A 23686-nucleotide genomic window follows, 5' to 3' on the forward strand; every position below is an offset into this window, starting at 1 on the left:
ATTTAGATGGTGAATGATAACATATTCAAGGTGTTGAGGTGAAGGATTTACTGACTCTTTACAGTCTAAGGGAGATGAATAAACATCAGTTGATTATAATTGGTGCTTAACCTGGGAGACTTTCCTGATGTCCTCTAGTACCTTCACCTCTGGTACCATTTTTCATGTATGAGCCCAGATAGTGAATCTTGAAAGGCTATTCGACTGTGGAGGGCATCACTGGTCCAGTCCACTTTTCACCCAACACCCACACACTGTCAGTCACTGTGCAGCAGGAGTCCTGGCTGTTTATATATTTTTCTCCTCTTGCAGTGATATTCTGTATATCTAACTTTAGCTATCGGGATGGTCAAAAGCAACCAACCCTTTGTATCTTGGTGTCCCTAGTTAGACTTTTGGCTTATTGTGGATTAAACTAAATTTGTGTTTGCTAAAAGGTTTTTAGTCTAAGTATATTTGCTAACAGAGTTAAGACTGCAAACTGATGAAACTGTAGTTTTTTTTCATAACCAACTGGTTCATCAGGGAAGCTAATACACTGCCAAGTGGAACTGAGTTAGCAAGGTCCCAGGTTCAATCTCTGTCTATACTGAGTTAACTGTCTGATCTCCACTGGGCAGCAGTATTGGGGTGGGGAGGAACTACAATTAGCCTCATTACACCTAGATTTTGAAGGCAGGGAAAGTCAGTCAGCCAGGGTATACTATCCTGATTGCTATCTGGTGACCCTTATTGGAAAGTTTCTGTGTTTGGTGTCAGGTGAGGACCAGATTGGGTTTAGCTGTGATAGGCTGTCAACATTCACTGTCAAGATTCATGCATGACAAATAGTCACAATTTTAATTTCCAGGGTGGCGATCCATCTATGAAACCTAGTTTGGCTGCCTCCAAGTTGTGTTTCTGGACCACTATCAGCTACTTTTGAAACCTGCGAGCAGTAGGGGGGTTGATAGCCAAGGTGGTGCTGATGATGCTTTCTTCACTGGGGTACCACTCTTACTTTTGTTTCAAAAAAGTAATTGCAGTTGGGTCTGCTGCTAGCGACCATTGCACCGTGAGTTTGTAAACCAGGCTTGGCAAAAGTTTTTTCCCTTGAAAGCAGTGCCCCTTTAAAACTGGGCTACTTGATATGTGGGTTTCAGCTGGGCCTGCCTAGTGTCAGCAATCTTTGTTTGAAGCTGGGTTTGCTGCTGTCTTTGCTTCTCTCTTTCCCCCTCCCCTCCCCAATTCTGCAATGTATACAAACTATTGTTGCTAGTTCTAGATGACATCAGCTGGTCTGCAACACGTATCTTTTTTTCCCCTTTTGCTGACATTGATTGTGAAATGGAGTGGAGATAGATGTATTTTCCCCTGACTTGGTCTTTTTAGGTTGTACTACAGTCATAGTATGGTGGAAATTAGCATGAATTAGTGAACTAAATCAGGGTGTGGCAAGCTGGTTAATCATTTTTGCTCAGACTGACATGAGCAGCCATCGCATTTGTTTCTAATGTTTTTGTGTTATAAATTTATTGTCTCATGAAATGTTCCAATATGGTAATACTTCCAGAAATTCTGATTGAAGAGATTCTAATCGGGACTGCAGAAAATGATAAATTTGACATTTTTCATAAGTATCTGAATTTGACCAATGCATTGTATGTAATATTTGCATAGCAACTGTTCAGTTTGTACCTGTGTAACTCCATGCCTGATCAATGCGTGTTACTTGTCATAAGATGCATCAGCTGTGGTTTGTACTTCCTCAATAAGGTTAAAAAACTGGAAGTATAAAAGAAAATGTTACGTATGTGCATTTTTGGTGTTTTTGAAAATGGGGGTCAATTCATAAAGAATATTTTGGTCATCTGAAATGGGAAAATCATCTAGACCTGCTGAGGATTTGTGCATTGTCTGTGTGCTTTAATTATTGTGGATTGATTTGACAAGACCTGACTCTTTTTGTTAGAACTTGCAGCATTGTGGAGCATTTGAATTGAAAGGAGTCCCTTTGTTAAAATATACTCTTGAGTGTGCCATCTCTAAATACCAAGCATTGAAACATGTAAGACCTTTTGCCTATCTATGTGAAATGAATACATATCAACCTACAAAACTCGCAAAAGCTACAACTCAAAACATACAACTAAAAAACAGCCCTGAATAAAGCACCATGACCAACGTCACTGAATAAGTGTGACTTTATGTTGAATTTCAGGATTTTTATTAGTGTTCTGGGATCGCATTCTGCAATTCAGTGTGTTTTCCTGTGAAAACTAAAACCTAAGTAGCAACACTAGGCTGGTAGTGGGGTATGAATTTATGACTCTAAGCTTCAGCTATACCCAATATTCCAGCAGTTGTATTACTGGGACAAAAACAAAAGGGCACTTTTTGCATTGGTAGATTAAGACATTTTTGAATGGGGAAGTGAGCTCTAGTGCTAAATTTATTTTTGGTGGGGTGGGCAGGGGCGCAAAAGATGGCAACTCCAATAGTGCAGTCCTTCCTCTGTACTGCATTAAATGTCAGCCCAGATTGTATACTCGAGTCTTGGAGTGGAGCTACCAAATGAGTCAAGCTAGTGAGTAGTTCCACATATACTGTAGAAGGAAGGAGTGAAACATACCGTCTTCTGTAATATTATACAGCAAGAAAGTTATATGTACAGTATAAGGCTGTAACATTTCAGTTACTAGGTTCTAAACCTAGCCAATGATGCTCTGGTGGTTTGCCAATGTCACCTTAATTTCTCACTTGCAGCCAAAACTGCTCAGGCATGGGATGTATTTATATTTAAATTGATGGGTGTCAGTGGCTGAGGGAGACATTGTCACTACCAAAAAGTTGTGCTTCAGTGACGACTCCCTCACGTGATGCATCAGCCAAAACTCTTCAAATAGTATCACCTGTAGTGTTCTTAAGTGATAGAACCTAGTTGTACAAAGTCACCTCTGGTCTGGCAGTAACACAGAGCTGGACTTGAGCAAATTTATCCCAGAGTACACAATTGTTATTTTGCATCTATTAATAGATTTGTATCATAAATTGAATTTCATTGATGCTTTTGGGAAAAAAAAATTGTTGCCTAGATAATTTATGGGGGAAATCAATATCATTTTGGCAGCTAAATTATTAACAATATTTAAATTCTGGACCTGATGTCCAGCTGGAGGCAGGGAGGGATTTTTTTTTTCCTAATCTGTAACCTTATTTGAGGCTTGTAAATTTTGAATTTGTATTCTCCAGTCCTTTGCTCATTGTCCAAGATAAATAGTTTGTTTACTTCCATCTCATCTACGCTTTTCATTATTCTGAAGATTTGTACTATATCTCTCCCCTCCCCCACCCAGTCTTTTCTCCCGTGAAAATACATTTTTGTTGCTGGAGCCCTTTTCATTGTCATAACTCAATCCCCTAAAGCCTGGAATCATCCTGGTCATCTTCTCTGAACCCTTTCTAATTCATCCGTATGTTTTTTTTGTGGTTGGATAAGCAAAACTATCTGCATTACTGCAGAATTAATTTCACCATTTGATCTGTCCAATGTCAGCATAACTACAAATCTTTCTGACTTGTAGTCCAATGATCCCCGGTACGCGATTTGTCTTATTAACTTTTGACAGAAAACTGCACCAGGTGGCATTATTAGCTGCTACCTTAGGGTGGAAGCAACGATTGATGGGTTGAGTAGCATGTGTATGTGACTATTTCTGTAATGGAGTGATCTCTGGTGCAGTGGAGATGAGATGGGAAATCTTTTACTGTTAAGAGATGGGGAGAGAGATTGTGTTTAATTTCAATAGCAAGCCTGTGTTTTTGCCACTTCCATTTCTGTACCATTCAAACACAGTCAGCCATCACCGGAGGGTAGTTGCTTTAATTTACAGGCTTAAAATTCAGAAAACTGTCAGTTCACAGATAAATGTAGATTTTATGAGAAAGTCAGCCTTTATCTAAGTAAATAAAATCAAACCTGAGTGACTTACATGAGCAGAATCCTTTCGAGAATCAGAATTCTTTTCATGATTTCTAGCTAGATGAGATCTTGTTTATGCTAGATTCATGAAAATTGGTTAACTCTGACTGTAGAATACCTGTCTCTTATTTCAGCAAATCATCTTTTATTTTGTTAGAATCTTAGTTCAAAGTCACATTACATCAGTTATCAATATAAAAACATTAGCAATCAAAACAGAAAATGTGTAAGTACACAGCAGGTCCTTTTCCATCTGAAAAGGGAAGACACATTAACATGATGGGTGAAGACCCTTAAAGCTTCTGACATAGGGTCTCTGCCTGAAATAGTCTCTCTTTCCTCTGTTCAGATGTACATGTCCACTATTTTCTGTTTTGATTTCAGTTTTGTCTTCTCATTTGATAAAAACATTAGGTATTTCTAGGTCAAACACCATTCTTGTAAGCCTGAAACATTGCACCAGACAGATTTTGACCAAGTGCATCCTCTTTATCATGAGACGTTGGGTTCCTTTTTGAAAATCAGCATGTTTTCCCCAAATATGAAAGAGTAGACACCCAAAACTTCCCTTATTGGCTGGTGAATACCTAATGTGTGTAAAATGTCCAGTCAAATAATGACTTACTATACATATGCCTTTACACACATACTGTAAAAATAGGTTAGCTTTTCAAAAAAATTTTTATTCACACATTTGGCCTGAATTTGCTGAAAACTGCCGTATCTATGGCATACATTATTATGGTGCAGATATCCCAGGAAATTATGGTACGAGTGACTTATGCCATAATTTTCTGGGACTTTTGTGCTGCTTCACAGAGACCCTCGCCAAAAAAGTTGAACAGTTAATTATCATTGTTCCATCGTCATTATAATCAGTGGTGAGATCGAGTTTGCTGAATTAACACAACTGTGATCGCCACAGCCACTTAGACCATTACAGAATGGCGCTGGAGGCCTGAATCAGTAAAGTATTCAATCGCTCAGCGGGTTGCCTGAGAGTAACATTTTTATTGACTTGGTCTAGGAACTTCATTGAAATCTTAAAACTGCAATTAAGTAATAAAATAAATGTTTTGACAGCCAGGCTGATACTATTTTTCTATTAATATTTATTGAGTTTGTGCGCTAAGCATGGGAATTGCAGCCCGTATTGAAATATGGCTAGGGATAGCACACAGTTCGGGAGGCAACCCTAAGCAGATAGGTACCTTGTTGACCCCAATTTATATATTTATACTGTTTCAGCATAAACTCATCAATCAAACTAAACCCGACCTGGACGTTCTGTCCATAAGTATTGCAACCCATCCCCACGGTATAAGTTCGGAGCCATTATGGATACTATGGACTATGTATACTATCAACTGACCTGCCGGACCTCTAATGTGAACCGGACTTGTGGAAGGATCCACGGAATGAGGGTCTAAAGAGTCCTATTAAATTGCTTTCACATTTAAAGTACCAGTCCATGCTATGCATTCATTGTTTATCATGTGTCCATCTTTCGTATTCAGCAGTGCATGTGGAGTAGAATATATGTTCATTTTCTCCGAGCCGGGAGAGCTATGACCGCAGCCGATCCTCTGCCATTATTGGTGTAACTCACCCTTCCATCATCCGTCACCTCCAACATTATCCCACCACCTTACCCTCCTCTCTCCTGTCCACTTTCCAAAGGGACCGTTCCCTCCATGACTTCTACCACACACCCTACCAATTTCTCTCCTCTAGATACCTTCCCATGCAGGCATAGGAGATGCAACACCTGCCCATTCACCCTCTCACACACCACTGTCCAGGGCCCCAAACACACTCCTGAGGTGAGACAGCAATTTACATGTTACATCCTCCAAGCTTGTATATGGCATTCACTTCTGACAGTTCCCTTCCAAATCTGGAAGACCAAACACAGATTAGGTGACCGCTTTGCGAAACACTTCCGTTTTGTCTTCAAGTGTGACCCTGAGCCCCCTTTTGCTTGCCACTTCAATTCTCTGTCTTTGTCCCTCCACATTGTTCCAATGAAGCTCAACATGAGATCACGGAACAGCACCTCATCTTTCCATTAGGCAGTTGACAATCCTTTGGCCTTAATATTGACTTTAATCATTCCAGACCTTAACAATGGCTTGGCTTCCACTTTCCGTTCGTTAGGAAGTATTAGCAATGTGGGATGGGTGTGTCAGCATTTCTGGAGATATGGGAAGGAGCAGTTTGTTTGGGGTGTGGATACTTTGTTGGAAAGTAGCTGATGAAGTGATCTACACCCTTGGTGTCGACTTGTTTTTTTTCTTCTGCCAGCTTCTATGACAATCTATTTTACTTGTTCAGAATAGTACAGCCAGAGGCCATGCTCGAAGTGGAGTAAATTCTAAACTAATCTGCGGAAACAGTATTTCAGTGGAGCAGAGTCCCTCGGGAAATGGTGGAAGCAGTTATTTTTGATTCATTCAAATGCAAACCAGATAGATTTCTTTCAGAAAATAACATTTTGGGATACACTGTGGTAATTTGAGACATGATGTGTATTAAGTGTAGCAAGCTTGGGAGAAAAAGGTGACTTTGGATCTATGGTTCCCAAAGCTGTCCACCACCGGGGTTTTTCTCGTGTCATTTCTGGGTCTGTTGTAGACTAATTGATAGAGACTGATTGCTATGATTAGTCAACAACTCCATTATCATTGTATCATGAGACTACCAGGATGGTAGAAGGCGAACTAGATGCACTGTGGGGTTTTTTTTGTCAAGCAATTCCTCTGTTTCTGGGCAGCTGGAGCCTGCTCTGCTTTGCCAGTTTTGCATGTTTATCTTTCTACCTGCCTATCTCCCACCTCTTTAAACTATTCACACATTGTGTCTTGAATATGTATTTTATTTGTCTCATTATACCTCCTATTGTCTCACGCTAATATCACTTCTGCCATTCAGTTATCTCCCACTTTCCAATTAAGCACTTTACAAGTTATTCTATTTCCTTTCCTATGTGTTTGTGCTTTTTTCCCCTCTCCCACTTCCCTTTGTTCTGTTCCTTTTCTAAATGTGTTCATCGGTAATATTTTCCAATTTTGACAAAGGACCTATGCCCAAAACATCAAGTTGTTTCCTCTTTTTCACAGGTGCTGCCTGACCTTTGGAGTGTTTCCGGCATTCTCTGTTTTTGTTTGATTTCCAGCACCTGCAGTATTTTGCTTTCTGTTTCTATCCTGATTGAAACCGGCAATCACTACGAAACATTGTTCAAAATGCATTTTAACCCTTCCTGCACTGCAGACAAGTTAGTTGGCTCAGCTGGGTGCAATTGCGTTCCTAGCATGAGATTGCTCATCCCCCAGGGGTGTTAATTGACTGGTTGTGTCATAGTCTCGAACATGACTTGATTTTTTAAAATCCTCTAGTCTTTACAAAATTATTTCACCTTAAAAATGAGTGGTGGGACCTGGGTCAGGAGGAGGTACTAAGATCAATGAAGGTTTTTTCCTACATCGAAAGATACAATACATTATTACAACAACTACTTGCATTTATATAGCGCCTTTAACATAGTAAAACGTCTCAAGGCGCTTTGCAGGGGTGATTATCAAACAAAATTTGATACTGAGCCACTTAAGCAGATATTAGGACAGGTGACCAAATGCTTGGTCAAAGAGGTAGAGTTTAAGGAGCATCTTAAAGGGGGAGAGAGAGGCAGACAGGTTTAGGGAGGGAATTCTTGAGCTTTGGGGCCAGGCAGTTGAAGGTACGGCCACCAGTGGTTGAGCGATTAAAATCGGAGATACGCAAGAGGCCAGAATTGGAGGAGCGCAGAGATCTCGGAGGGTTGTGGGGCTGGAGGAGGTTACAGAGATGGGGAGGGGCGAGGCCATGGAGGAATTTGAAAACAAGGATGAGAATTTTAAAATCAAGGCATTCCCGGACTGGGAGCCAATGTAGGTCAGCGAACACAGGAGTGATGGGTGAACGGGACTTGGTGCGAGTTAGGATTTGAGCAGCAGAGTTTTGGATGAGCTCAAGTTTGTGGAGGGCGGAAGATGGGAGGCCAGCCAGGAGAGCATTGGAATAGTCAAATCTAAAGGTAACAAAGGTATGGATGAGGGTTTCAGCAGCAGATGAATTGAGGCCGGCGGAGACGAGCAATGTTACAGAGGTGGAAGTAGACGGTCTTGGTGATGGAATGGATATCTGGTCAGAAGCTCATATTTTTATTTTTTTTTAAAAATCAGTGATACATTGAGTACAGTATATTCAAAATACGTGTCTTTGCAAATTTACATCAAAATTGTTGATCGCAACAAAAGCAGCAAATAAAGCAATATATTTGATACACAAATATTGCAAATGAAAAATTGTTTCTCTCTACATTAAGGTTGGGAACAGTCTGGATCAGTCTCAGACAATGGCCAGGGAGAGGGATGGAGTTTGTGTCGGGGACCGAAAACAATGGCTTCGGTTTTCCCAATATTTAGTTGGAGGTGATTTTTGCTCATCGGTCAAGCGGTATGACAAATCAAAGACAGTGGAGGGGTTGAGGGAAGTGGTGGTGAGGTAGAGCTGGGTGTCGTCAGTGTACATGTGGAACCTGACCGTGTGTTTTCGGATGATGTTGCCGAGGGGCAGCATGTAGATGAGAAATAGGAGGGGAACAAGGATAGATCCTTGGGAGCCTCCAGAGGTAACGGGGCAGAAGGAGAAGCCATTGCAGGTGATTCTCTGGCTACAGAGATGAGACGAGCAGACTAAAAAAAAATTGCTTTTATACTTATTTTACTGGGTTAAAGTTGGTTGTTCATATTCAGATATACTGGTAGCTTTATTGCTGTAATGTTAGAACCAGGTTTGACATCGCTGTATGTGAGCTAAAAATAACCTGTCTCAGCCATCTATTAGTTAAATGCTGGGTTTTTATTTTGCTGCAGATTATTGAAGGATATTATATCATAGATTTGTATTGGTTTCAATTGAATTGCTGACTTCAATCTGAGCTCCTCAATCCTTATAACACATTCCTCTGCTACAAACTATGAATAATGTACAGCTCTCCTGAGAAGTCAGGATTTGGACAACAACCCCCCTTTTTTTCACCCATCACTGCAGTCTGCACATTAATTTCTGCAGACACCTGCTCAGTGTAACTGTCAAAAGAAAATTCTTTGCTAGCTATTGTGCTCTCTTTTCCAAAAATCTTCTCGATCACGTGCAATATAAATATACTATTGGATACTTCAGATTAAACACACTTGTTTTATTTCAGCAGATGAGTAAAGCAGCAGAGCACCAGAAGCATTACTGTTCTGCATTAAAAACCCAATTTAAAATGAATGCTGTGAAGGAACAGAGCAGTGACAGCTACTTAAAATTAGGAGTAGCATTCCCCTGATGATTGTGAATTTATCCACTAATAATTTGGCCATGCAGAAAAGGAAAGTTGCAGGTTTGAATCCCAGTCTGTGTTGAGTTAATTAATCTCATCTAGGGTGTCAGTAGGGTGAGCTGCAGCTGGCCTCAGCATCCCTAGATTCGCAAGGGGAAAATCTCCTAAGGTTCATAATCCAATGACCTCTGCGAACGCAAGATGAGGCTATGATCAGGTTACCCGGTGTACTCTCCCCACCCTCTTTTGTAGTCAAACAGCCTGCCAATACACGCAGTCCATGCTTGACGTCTGGATCAGGTTCTGGAAGGTGACCAGTCCCTGTGGGGACTGTCCCCTGGCAGAGTAAACACCTGCAGGAAGGCAGGGGAGATACTTAGTGATGCAAAAAACAGACCATCTCACAAATAACATTTAAAAACTTAGCAAATTCATTATTTGGTGCATCTTTATTTGTTTTTGTATTGCCAGTTAATGTGTTTGTGCTGCAGTGTTTGTAGTTCTACCCAGTTGGTTATTTTGGTATTATAGCTCTGTCTTTCCCCCCCAACCAGTGGACAGTTTGCAATAGTGAAAAAATGCACAGAGAAAAGCTCTGGGATGGGATATGCTTCAAAATTCATCAAAAAGCGCCGCTCGAAGTCAAGCCGACGTGGAGTAAGCCGTGAAGACATCGAGAGAGAAGTCAACATCCTAAAGGAGATACAACACCCAAATATCATAACTCTGCATGATGTTTATGAGAATAAAACTGATGTGATCCTTATTCTTGAACTGTAAGTACATTTTCAGTATTTAAGTTGTTTAGTCCTCATTGTGTAAGTGCACTGAAAAATCATTTTGCAATTGAATGGACCAGTTTATTTTCCATGTTCTGTTGTGATCGTTGTGGATCGTAACTTATTTGAACTGTTTGGCGTAAAATGCGCAGGTGCTGACAGAGCTGGAATGAGGGAACCTGTTACTTTACCTAATTAGAACTAGGGACAGTAAAGTAAAAGCATTTGCCACAATTTTTGTGATGCATGTTTCTGTAACATGCATTAAGTAAATCAGTTGTGATATTTAAAATAGTACAGTAGTTTTTCATATGGCTTAAGATCACGTTGTAAGCCATTCATAAACATTCCAAACACACTGATCCAGTGCATCTACTCTATTTAAGTAGAAGATGTACATAAATAATCTCCTTCATAAACAATTGTAAATAAAATTCTTTTAAAAAAAAAAGTCATAAAAGGAATCAACAAATCTAAAAGTACATGTCTGTATGGTGAGTAAGTGAGCATCTGTCTACACCAAATTCCTTTTTCAAGCTTTTTTTGATTCAACCAAAGGAAATTGATTATAAACAACTGAAGTAAAATCTCCTCCTAAGTAAAACACAGGACTTGTTTCCTTACACAGAACTTGATTTTTCTATTTAATCACAATGAAGGGGGCATCTTGATTGATATTCAGTGTCAGAGATGCACTGCAATTCTATTCAGTGCTGTGAAGTGCTCATTTCTCTACCAACCAATATATAGTTAGCAGAGTACTGAAATACATTGGAATTATGGAATGGATTCACAGTGGCACATTACAAATTCAGACATCATTTTGTTGCCAGTTCCTAGCTGTTGACCTGCTAGCCCTTTTTCTTTTGGAGAATAGTACAAAGGACCAGAAGGAGATGTAGACATCCAGTCACATTGATCAGTGTTTATCTGTGGGACAGTTTGTCATCCAAACATGCATTACAACTTAATCACATATGCCATTTAAGAGAACCGTATAATTTTGCATAATTAATAATAAACAGAAGCAAAAACAGTAAACCTAGATAGAGTACATTACTTAATTTGCAGGACTGATTTCAAAACATTAAAAGTTCATCATGGCAGTTCTTCTCAGTAACTTTGGACCATACGTCCGTGATAAAAAGATTTTTTTTAAACATGGGACTGAACTCTCATGGAGTGCTGTACTAGTTCCCAGCGTGAGCAGGGAAACCGAGAGCAGAACCTAGACTGTTAGCTTGCTCTTCCCATAGAAATCAAGCTGTTGTAAAAAGCCGATTAAAAAGGTAAATTCGCAATTAATCAAAACTGTCAATCGAAATAGGTCCTTATGGAGCCTTGAAATCTAAGAAAATTCAGAGTGAGAAAACACCGTTCAATCAATCACGTCCATTGCATAAGACCATAAGAGATAGGAGCAGGAGTAGGCCATTCGGCCCCTCGAGCCTGCTCTGCCATTTAATGAGATCATGACTGATCTGATTTTTTACCTCAATTCCACTTTCCTGCCTTTTCCCCATATCCTTTGACTCCCTTGCTGATCAAAAATTTGTCTAACTCAGCCTTGAATGTATTCAATGACTCAGCCTCTACAACTTTTTGGGGTAAAGAATTCCAAAGATTCACGACCCTCTGGGAGAAGACATTCCTCCTCATTTCCATCTTAAACGGGCGACCCCTTATTCTGAGACTATGCCCCCCTAGTTTTAGATTCCCCCATGAGGGGTAACATCCTCTCAGCATCTACCCTATCGAGTCCCCTCAGAGTCTTGTATGTTTCAATAAGATCTCCTCTCATTCTTCTAAACTCCAATGAGTATAGACCCAACCTGTTCAATCTTTCCTCATAAGACAACGCTTCCATACCCAGAATCAACCTAGAGCCCATATTTAATTTATTGTCTTATGCACTTTATCCAGCACCACATGTTCTACTTTAAGGAATGCTAAGTTCCTTCCCCTGGGTGAAAAAAATCAAGCAATATGTCTATAACCCTCAATCCCACCTCAACAGATACTGATCCTACCCCTTTTTAAGGTGCCAGTTGATACCAAACCAACTTTTAATTATCTTGAAGACTTGTAGCATTTCTGTCCTTGGTCTTTTCCCCCAACGAATGTACTTTAGACACTTGAGCCTCTTTTCATAATTTAGTCCCCTTAGCTTTGTATCATCTTCTGTAAACCCTTTCCAATTCATCTGTTTCCTTTTTTGAGAAAGGGTGACAAAAACTGTGTGTCATAATTCCAGAATTGGCCTCCCTATGTCGATATAAACTTATTCTGACATGATCAAAGCCACCCAATTACACTCCAATATCTAATAGTAACTGCCTTACCATGACCAAGTATTCTTGAGTGTGATCAATGATCACTTCCAAAACCTTTTCATTTTCAGCTTTTGTAAGTGTGATCCTTTGTCTACTGTTACCTGTGCCAAAATACATTACATTTATCCACTTTAAATTACATTTGTCTATCTCAGTTCATTTACATAATTAGTTCAAGTCTTCTGTGAAGATAGTTGATCTTCTGCTCATTACTGGCCCACACAGCATTGTGTCATCGTTAAGTTTATACTAATCTACTACAGACATCCTGGGCATGATTTTAACATTGAAAAACGGCTGGGTTGGGGCAGGGGGGCATTCAAAATCGCAACCATTTCAGACCCACCCCAACCCGGCCATTTTCGGTTTTCACCTGGGCGGGACAAGGAGTGGGCAACCAACCCGCTGCCAGGAGGCAGGTTGGTGACTAAAACCTTTAAAAGAGACTGCGGGCCTCTATTTTTGCAGAATTTGCAATTTCAGCCCCTGGAGGCCGGGTTTCTTGGGCCTTCTCCTTCATGCCACGTGAAAGGAGGCGAGAAGGCCCAAAACTGCAGGTCTGTGCCTTTCTAGCACAGATTGTGGGCCCAGAGGAGCAGAATTGCTTCCCCCAGGCCCAACAGGCCTACCTGCAATGACCACCCCACCCCCCGGCGCGCCCACTGAAGACGTCCTCTCCCTGGCTGCTCTCCCGTTCGACTGAGACCAGCCTGTCACAGTCCGGTCATTCAGATGGCAAACCGACAAAAAAAAATAAAAGACGTCCTTACATCAAATTCATACAGACGTCCAGGAAACCCGTACTTCTGGGTTTCCTGTCTGCAATTTGATCCCCCTGCCCCCTTCCTGGTTCGGGGTCAAAATCATGCCCCTTGTTCCATATCATTCACAGATATTGTAAACAGAAGTCCTAGAACAGATCCCTGTGGAACTCCACTGGTTACTTTTTTCCAAGGAGAGCATTTTGCATTTGGTACTATCTTTGGAGTAATTCCAACTTCATAAAACTGCCATTGTGGGTCATGCTCCTGTTATAGAAACCATTTTCCTTTTCCTTCAAATCAACAGAAAGGAAAATTGAGCAGTTTCTATAATGGGCGCCCAATCCGCAACGCCAGTTTTATGCTCCAGTAGTAAGTTGAAAATAACCCCCTTTCTCCTGTTATCAAGCCAGTTCTCAATCCATTTAGAGAATTTTCAGCTATTCAATTAGCCTTAAACTTCCTTATCAGTGCTGTATGAGGAAATTTGACAATTGCTTTTTCAAAATCCAAGAAAACTACATCTACTGGATTAACCTCATCCAATAACTTAGTTCCCGCTCAAAGAATTCACACACTGTGGGAAATAGGTCATTGACAGTCCAATTATCCTGGACAGAAAGAGCATGAGTGACTGGTAGCTGTGGTCTGTTCTTTATCTGATTATCAGGTCAGACAAACAGTCCTGGCTGATGCTGACCGCTCGTCTCTGGCATCATCTTGTAAATAACAGGATGAGAATAATACCAGTTCATCCAGCTAGTCTACAATGGTACATATCTCCTCATAGGTAATTGGAGACATCAGCAAATAAAATAAACCCAAAATTATACTAGTTAATGAATCAGGGAAACTAGACAATTGGCTGTGTATTTCACACCTTCCCCAATACTGAGAGAAACACACAGTCCTTCCACAAGCAGTCACAAAAGACACTTTTAAATATGTAACAGTACAGGCAGGATCCAAGTTCCCAATTAAGAATAATCTATATTATGTCGAGATTCTTCAGTTCTGAAACAGGACAGATTGGTCTGTCACTCATCCCACGTACTCCCCGCGTGGGAGACTTCTACTGCCTCCCAAAGATACACAAAGCTAACACACCAGGACGTCCTATCATATCAGGCAACGGAACCCTGTGTGAGAACCTCTCTGGATACGTCGAGGGCATCCTGAAACCCATCGTAAAGGGAACCCCCAGCTTCTGTTGCGACACTACAGACTTCCTACAAAAACTCAGCACCCACGGACCAGTTGAACCAGGAACACTTCTCACCACGATGGACGTCTCGGCACTATACACCAGTATCCCCCACGATGACGGCATCGCTGCGACAGCATCAGTACTCAACACCAACAACAGCCAATCCCCAGACGCCATCCTACAACTCATCCGCTTCATCCTGGATCACAATGTCTTCACCTTCGATAACCAGTTCTTTACCCAAACACGGAACAGCCTTGGGGACCAAATTCGCACCCCAATACGCCAACATTTTCATGCACAAGTTCGAGCACGACTTCTTCACTGCACAGGACCTCCAACCAACGCTATACACCAGATACATTCTCTTCCTATGGACCCACGGCGAAGAATCACTGAAGAGACTACACGATAACATCAACAAGTTCTACCCCACCATCAAACTCACCATGGACTACTCCTCAGAACCGGTTTCTTTCTTGGACACACGAATCTCCATCAAAGACAGGCACCTCAGCACCTCACTCTACCGCAAGCCCACGGACAACCTCACGATGCTCCACTTTTCCAGCTTCCACCCTAACCACGTCAAAGAGGCCATCCCCTATGGACAGGCACTGCGAATACACAGGATCTGCTCAGACGAGGAGGAACGCGATGGACACCTACAGACGCTGAAAGACGCCCTCGTAAGAAAGGGATATGACGCTCAACTCGTCGATCGACAGTTCCGATGGGCCACAGCAAAAAATCGCATAGACCTCCTCGGAAGACTAACACGGGACGCAACCAACAGAGTACCCTTCGTCGTCCATTACTTCCCCAGAGAGGTGAAACTACGCCATGTTCTCCGCAGCCTTCAACATGTCATCGATGACTACGAACACCTCGCTAAGGCCATCCCCACGCCTCCACTACTCGCCTTCAAACAGCCACCCAACCTCAAACAGACCATCGTTCGCAGCAAATTACCCAGCTTTCAGGAGAACAGCGTCCACGACACCACACAACCCTGCCACGGCAACCTCTGCAAGACATGCCAGATCATCGACACAGATACCACCATCACGCAAGAGGACACCACCCACCAGGTACATGGTTCATACTCCTGTGACTCGGCCAACGTTGTCCACCTCATACGTTGCAGGAAAGGATGCCCCGGAGCATGGTACATTGGCGAGACCATGCAGACACTGCGACAACGGATGAACGGACACCGCGCAACAATCGCCAGACAGGAGGGTTCCCTCCCAGTCGGGGAACACTTCAGCAGTCAAGGACATTCAGCCACCGATCTTCGGGTAAGCGTTCTCCAAGGCGGCCTTCGAGACACACAACACAAAATCGTCGAGCAGAAATTGATAGCCAAGTTCCGCACCCATGAGGACGGCCTCAACCGGGATTTTGGGTTCATGTCATGCTGCACGTAACCCCACCAGCGAAAAAAGACTTATCTGTTTTTAATACAACGGGTCATTCTCTCTCTCTCTTCCTTTCGGATCTGCCTCTGTCTCTGTCTCTTGTTCTGACCGTTCGTATATTCAGTAGTCCTGTATGTAATGTCTCTCTGTCTGAACACTTTGATTGCCTTGACAACGGGCAGTTGGAAAGATTATCTGTAATCACCAGGCATTGTTCTCTGACTATATATGCGGTCATGATGTGGAGATGCCGGTGATGGACTGGGGTTGACAATTGTAAACAATTTTACAACACCAAGTTATAGTCCAGCAATTTTATTTTAAATTCACAAGCTTTCGGAGGCTTCCCCCTTCGTCACATCGTTCACCTGACGAAGGGGGAAGCCTCCGAAAGCTTGTGAATTTAAAATAAAATTGCTGGACTATAACTTGGTGTTGTAAAATTGTTTACAATATATATGCGGTAACCTTCATGGAATTCCACACTCACCTGATGAAGGAGAAAGCCTCCGAAAGCTTGTGATTTTCAAATAAAACTTTTGGACTATAACCTGGTGTTGTAAGATTCCTTACATTTGTCCACATCCCAATGCACACATCCTTTCTCTCTTTCCCCCCCCCCCCCCCCCCAAACAGAATAACCTTTGATTCACTTAGTAATGCCACAGGAGATCTGTTAATAGATATTAGGAGATCTACTGTAGCATTACTCATGGTAAGTCAAATAGTGCATTTGTATAAAGAGACAAGTTTAATCACGCAATATACCATGAAACACGTGCACTCATGTCAGCTGTCAGTTGGATTTAGCGCTGAACATACGTTTTTCCTGAAAGGTACAATTATCATTAAAATTGATTTCAGAAAAACGTGAATGGGCAAAACAGAAAGTAACTGAGCTTTATTCTCATTGAAGGCGTTCTGAATTATTTGTCAAATGTTCTATATAAAATTTTAAGAGTTAATTTATAAATTTAAAGGGATGGATGAATGAATGGTCAACATGATTAAATGATAAAAGTGACAGTAAAAAGAAATTGAATATTGTGGAAACTTTCTCATGTATAGGAGTATTATATAAATTAGACGTGTGATCTACAGATAAGACTTGGTTTAATCAGAGGAGTACACAAATAATTAATAACACTTAATATTTTCTGATGTGAAGGTTACACTTCAAAGAACTGTGATCCATTGTGGGAAGAGTAAAATAGGAACGGCAGTACTAAGTAGCTGGTGACTAGTGGAGCAAGTAGAAGGGAAAGCATGAGTGGAAGCTGGCAGTGATATAAAGTAAGAAGGCTACAGAACCACCGATTTAAGTGGGGGGAGGAATCAGAAGGCAATTTGTGCGTAGAGGCTGGGAGCGATAGAGTGGGATCGTGAGAGATTGTGTGAAGGGTCGTGCTGAATAGAAATCTGAACTCTAAATATATTTACCAAGTACCATTTCAGATATATTCTGAAAAGGTGGAAAGATGCATGTTTTAATCTGTTTTCTTGGTCTTTACTATAAAAACTATTTGATATTCTAATTAAAGAACTGGTATAATCAGGCCTCTCAGAAAACTATTGAATTGAAATATAATATGTATTTTTGTTCAAAACACTATACCTTTAACCATGAAGGATGCCTAGTAGAAACTGTAAGGCAAAATATCATCAATGTTTAAAGCAGTGTTTGAATTTTTTTTTAAAAATTATTGGTTTAAAAAGGGAACCGTGACTTGATTCACATGATTTAGTTTAATGCAGGTCAAATAAATGTAGGTTTTTTAAAAAATTTCACCAAATATCAGAAAGCAGGCCTAACTAGAATGGCCTTCGTGAAATTATCTGAGGTTCAATAAAATAATTGTATTAACCACATCCAGCTGACTCCCATGCCCGGTAGAGAATGGGAGAGACCTGCTTGTGCACTTCCAAGAAAGATCTGCCAAAACAGAATGCAGCATATCCAAGTGAAAGGCCAAGTGCCTAGTTTTGCAGTAAGAATGTTGAAGTGCCTTCTTGTCCAAATATCCAATATTTCAAGCCTCTCTGCATGCACAACTTTGTTTTCCAGCCTTTGCAGCTGCCTATTACAGTTCATGATATTAAAAATGTTCAGTTTGTGTCCTGGAGCCCTATCCCAGTTCTGTCAGCTGCTGTCTGAGCAATGCCAAAGAGCTCAAAAAAAAATTAGCTTTTGTCTACTGCCCAGGCATACTCTTTTATAACCAATAATCAATTTTCCCAGATAAACCAAGTATATTTGTATGTATTGTAAAGAAACAAACTAATTGCTGTGAGATGACTGAAGGTTATTAAGAACTTTTGTGCAGTTGAGATTTTAAAAAATGCTTTTGTTCAATTGAAGTGTTTTAACCGGATAAACAAAAGCCATGCACCAAAAGGCTAAAAGATAGTTCGTTTGGAGACAAATTCCACCACATTGGCTGTCAGCCAATGGCATCAACTCTTTCAGCATCACATGGAAGTTAGTGTTGACTCCATGTTTTTAAATAGGGCATTTAATTTGAGAGACCTTTAAAATTGATTTTATATTTGAGCAAATTGTTTTAAACGTGTTGGAAAGAATCCTATAAACTTATTTTTCTTCAATAAACTGCAGCGTGTCTGGAGGAGAGCTATTCGATTTTCTGGCTGAAAAAGAGTCCTTGACAGAAGAGGAGGCCACAGAATTTCTCAAACAGATTCTCAATGGTGTCCATTACCTCCATTCCAAGTCCATTGCCCACTTTGATCTTAAGGTAAAACCAATGTGAAGTCGGTGAACTTTTTTAAAAACCTGCTTAATATAGGACAAGTGAAAAGTATTTTTTTTTCGTTCATGGGTGTGGGCGTCGCTGGCAAGGCCGGCATTTATTGCCCATCCCTAATTGCCCTTGAGAAGGTGGTGGTGAGCCGCCGCCTTGAACTGCTGCAGTCCGTGTGGTGAAGGTTCTCCCACAGTGCTGTTAGGAAGGGAGTTCCAGGATTTTGACCCAGCGACTATGAAGGAACGGCGATATATTTCCAAGTCGGGATGGTGTGTGACTTGGAGGGGAACGTGCAGGTGGTGGTGTTTCCATGTACCTGCTGCCCTTGTCCTTCTAAGTGGTAGAGGTCGCGGGTTTGGGAGGTGCTGTCGAAGAAGCCTTGGCGAATTGCTGCAGTGCATCCTGTAGATGGTACACACATCAGCCACGGTGCGCCGGTGGTAAAGGGAATGGATGTTTAGGGTGGTGGATGGGGTACCAATCAAGTCATTTTTATGCAACTTGTATTGAAATTATGTTTAGTCATGCTGAAATCATAAAATAGCCATTTAAATGCTCTTGGTGTTGAAATACATTAGTCATGTCATTTAAGATTATTGTATTAGAGACTGAACTGTTAGATTAGCAATCTTTACTGCAGAGATTTATCATTTCTGTTGCCAAAAACTGCAAAATTACATTGGTCTTTAAAAAAAATCTTTCTCTTCTCCTCCCATTTTAAATTCTATTTGTTTTAAAAAAGTAAGTGGTTCATGGGCTTGTCTTAGCTAATCTTTCCTTATTGCAGCTCTCAGTGTAGGGAGCTGCAGTTGCACATTACTATAGGTTGACTCATATTAGCAAATGGTACATGGTGAGATAGACTCACTAATCTGGCTAACCAGGTGTACTGGACCACTTTGGAGGCCTGTGAAATATGAGGGTGTTTTCCCAATTAATCCCTATTTACTTATTTACAGGGAAAAATGGAGGATAGAGGATAAATACAATTTTGTTTTTAAAATGAGTTTTTCTTCCTTTAACATAAAATGAATAGAATTGAAAGCACTTCAGTTCAAGTTATTGGGGAACTCAGTTATTTTCAGGGAACATATTTAAATTGTAGTTAAAAACCTCAAATGAAGAATAAAAAGCTTAAATGCATTCCAAATAAAACCAAAAATAGTTTGAGTATCAAACTCCTTCTCTTCTCCCATTGTATTACTTAAGGTAAAGGATTTTCTTCTATAGCTTTGAGGAAATGATTTTCTGTGTAAACGAGAGCGAAACTCCTCAGAACAAATGTTTTATTAGCTGCAGAAGATGGATGAGTATTAGCAATATTTTTTTTCTGTGGGTAGTTTTCTCCGTTCTGCCTCAAACATCAGGAATGGTTGAATTTTGGTCTAGCTTCTTCGACCATTCATCCCCTCCTCCAAACCCTACCCAACAGCTGATTTTTTTTTTGGAATTTGATTTTAAAATTCAGGAATATAACGCTAGGAAGGATACTTACACGACTTAGGTAAGCATACTGTGATTTCACCTCAAATCTGGGTTTAAATCCAGCACAGACTAATGAAAGTAATTTTTCTGCTGGCTGTAAGAACTCAAAGCAGAATAAGTTTGTGGCAGTCTGAATACGGTTTTAATGGGTATAGGCCCACAGTATAAAATCTGCCCATAATTTAGAGTTAAATTGCTATCTCGCTCAAATGATGGCAGTGTCACCAGCATGGGAAATGGGGAAAAAAAAGTTCCACTGGTGCAGCAATGGATCCTCTTTCAATATAGGTAGATTGAAGAAGCTTGGAAGCAGTTTTACTCTGCGCCAGTTTAATAGTGCAATGTCAAAACCAGTTAGGAACAGTAGAATCGGATTTCATTTTCCAGCAAATGACATAGATAGACGTTACGGCCATCCCATTAGTCCGTGCAAGCAAATAGTATTAAACATATTTATACGCCCAGCTCCCATATCCCTTCATCTCCTTTTCCTTCATCCACCTATCCAATCTAATCTTGAATGTTGACGTCGTTTCTGCCTCCGACACTAAGCCCAGAAGTGAATTCTACAGACTCACAACTCTCTGTGTAAAGAAGTTTCTCATGCTCTCTGTTCTAAATCCCTTACATTTAATCTTGTACCTATGGTCCTTCGTTCTAGACCCCTCAACTGCTTGGAACAGTCTGCTTCTATCTACCCTGTCCTACTCTTTCATATCGTCCCATAATCTGCACTGTTCTAATAAGAAAAAGCCCCAATATTTCAAGTCTTGGTATTTGTACTTCCTCATACCAGGCAGCATCTTAGCTGTCTCAAGTCTCAACATCCTTCCTATAGTGTGGTGCTCAGTACTGCACACTATGCTCTAACTGAGGTCTTAAGGTTTTATCTAGGCTCATCATTGCCTCTTGGCCTTTAAATTATATAGCTTGTGATAAAACCTACAAATCCAATAGTGCCAGAATGTGTGCACGAGTCCCAAGGAAAACAGGAAGACTTCAAAATGTAAGAATAATGTATATGATTCTGCACTTCATTAGTGCTTAGTGCCTGTTTCATTAGTCAGTATGAAATCTGATCGGATCATTTTGTTACACAGTTTGACCAAACACGTAAACAAATTTATTTGGTCCCTTGAATGACTCTGGTTCAATGTTAGATCTGTGGCATTGATATCAGCAAAGCGTAAAATTTGTCTACCTGTGTAATCTTTCAAATCAAACATACTTAAAGCCATAACGCCACTGCTGCCAGTAACTCAGGAGAAAAGTAGAGCTTAGTGCCTGTGCACTTCGCCTTCTGGTCTCTTGACTTGTTGCGTGACAAATCACTAAAAACTAGTGCACAGGTGCAAAATGTAATTAAAAAGGCTAATGAAATGTTGGCCTTTGGAGGGTGATTGGAATACAAAGTGAGGAAACAACGCTTCAGTTGTACAGAGCCTTGGTCAGACCCCACCTGGAGAACTGCATTCAGTTTTAGACTCCGAACCTCAGGAAAAATATATTGGCCTTGAAAGGGGTACTGCGCAAGTTCACCAGGATGATATGAGGGCTTTAAAGGTTAAATTGTGAGGACAGGTTTCATAAACCTGGCTTGTATTCCCTTGAGTTTAGAAAGTTGAGGGGTGATCTAATCCAGATATTTAAAATGATTAAGGGATTTGATAGATACGGAGAAACTACTTCCACTGACGAGGGAATCCAGAACAAGGAATGAAATCAGGAAGCACTTTTTCACACAAAGGATAGTGGAAATCTGGAGCTCATTCCCCCAAAAGACTATGGATGCTGAGTCAATTCAAATTTTCAAGACTGCAATTGATAGATTTTTATTATGCCAGGGTATCAAAGGATATGGAACAAAAGCAGGTAAATGGAATTGAGCCATGATCTACTTGAAAGGCAAGACAAAACAGCATGAAGGACTGAATGGCCCACTCCTATTCCTAAGTTCCTAGAACTGCTGGCATAAAACCACGAGCAAAGCCACTCAATTACACAGGAACAGTTCCTGCAGATTGGAGGGTGGCAAATGTAACCCCACTATTTAAAAAAGGAGGGAGAGAGAAAACGGGGAACTACAGACTGGTTAGCCTAACATCAGTAGTAGGGAAAATACTAGAGTCTGTTATAAAGGATGTGATAACAGGACACTTAGAAAATATCAACGGGATTAGACAAAGTCAACATGTATTTATGAAAGGGAAATCATGCTTGACAAACCTACTGGAGTTTTTTGAGGATGTAACTGGTAGAATAGATAAGGGAGAACCAGTGGATGTGGTTTATTTGGATTTTCAGAAGGCCTTTGATAAAGTCCCACATAAGAGGTTAGTGTGCAAAATTAAAGCACATGGGATTGGGGGTAATATACTGGCATGGATTGAGAATTGGTTAACAGACAGGAAACAGAGAGTAGGGATAAATGGGTCTTTTTCAGGGTGGCAGGCAGTGACTAGTGGGGTACCGCAGGGATCAGTGCTTGGGCTCCAGCTATTCACAATATATATCAATGATTTGGATGAGGGAACCAAATGTAATATTTCCAAGTTTGCTGATGACACAAAACTGGGTGGAATCGTGAGTTGTGAAGAGGATGCAAAGAGGCTTCAAGGCAATTTAGACAAGTTGAGTGCGTGGGAAAATACATGGCAGATGCAGTATAATGTGGATAAATGTGAAGTTATCCACTTCAGAAGGAAAAACAGAAAGGCAGAGTATTATTTAAATGTTGATAGATTGGGGAATGTTGATGTACAAAGGGACCCGGGTGTCCTTGTACACCAGTCACTGAAAGCAAATATGCAGGTGCAGCAAGCAGTTAGGAAGACAAATGGTATGTTGGCCTTCATTGCAAGAGGATTTGAGTATAGGAGCAAGGATGTCTTACTGCAGTTATACAGGGCCTTGGTGGGATCACACCTGGAGTATTGTGTGCAGTTTTGGTCTCCTTACCTAAGAAAGGATATACTTGCCGTAGAGGGAGAGCAGCGAAGGTTCACCAGACTGATTCCTGGGATGGCAGGACTGTCGTATGAGGAGCGATTGGGTCAACTCGGCCTGTATTCACTCGAGTTTAGAAGAATGAGAGGGGATCTCATTGAAACATATAAAATTCTGACAGGGCTAGACAGACTGGATGCAGGGAGGATGTTTCCCCTGGCTGGGGGGGTCCAGAGCGAGGGGTCACAGTCTCAGGATATGGGGTAGGACCTTTTAGGACTGAGATGAGGAAAAATTTCTTCACTCAGAGGGTGGTGAACCTGTGGAATTCTCTACCACAGAAGGCTGTGGAAGCCAAGTCACTGAATATATTTAAGAAGGAGCTAGATAGATTTCTAGACACAAAAGGCATCAAGGGGTATGGGGAAGAGAGTGTGAATATGTTATGAGATAGAGGATCAGCCATGATCATATTGAATGGCGGAGCAGGCTCGAAGGGCCAAATGTCCCACTCCTGCTCCTATTTTCTATGCTTCTATTACAGGAGATCCAACTGTTAATATTTGTAAACTGCGGGCAAGTGTCATGTGATCAGATGTCATGTGATCAAACCTCCAAGAATATGTCCAAGAGTTGGCATCCCCAGCTAGAAGCTAAAAC

At 41.0% G+C, this 23686-nt stretch overlaps 1 protein-coding gene across 1 annotated transcript in view; it reads left to right on the plus strand.

Annotated features, from left to right (window-relative positions):
- dapk1 (death-associated protein kinase 1) overlaps positions 1–23686 on the plus strand; it is a 176104-nt gene that overhangs the window by 64737 nt on the left and 87681 nt on the right. Inside the window, exons 3-4 of the mRNA XM_067983180.1 lie at positions 9887–10108; positions 18448–18586. Coding sequence (XP_067839281.1) covers positions 9887–10108; positions 18448–18586 — 361 coding nt within the window. The remainder of the gene's footprint in view (positions 1–9886; positions 10109–18447; positions 18587–23686) is intronic.

This window comes from Heptranchias perlo, chromosome 4 (genome assembly GCF_035084215.1).
Source record: "Heptranchias perlo isolate sHepPer1 chromosome 4, sHepPer1.hap1, whole genome shotgun sequence".
Lineage (NCBI taxonomy): Eukaryota > Metazoa > Chordata > Chondrichthyes > Hexanchiformes > Hexanchidae > Heptranchias > Heptranchias perlo.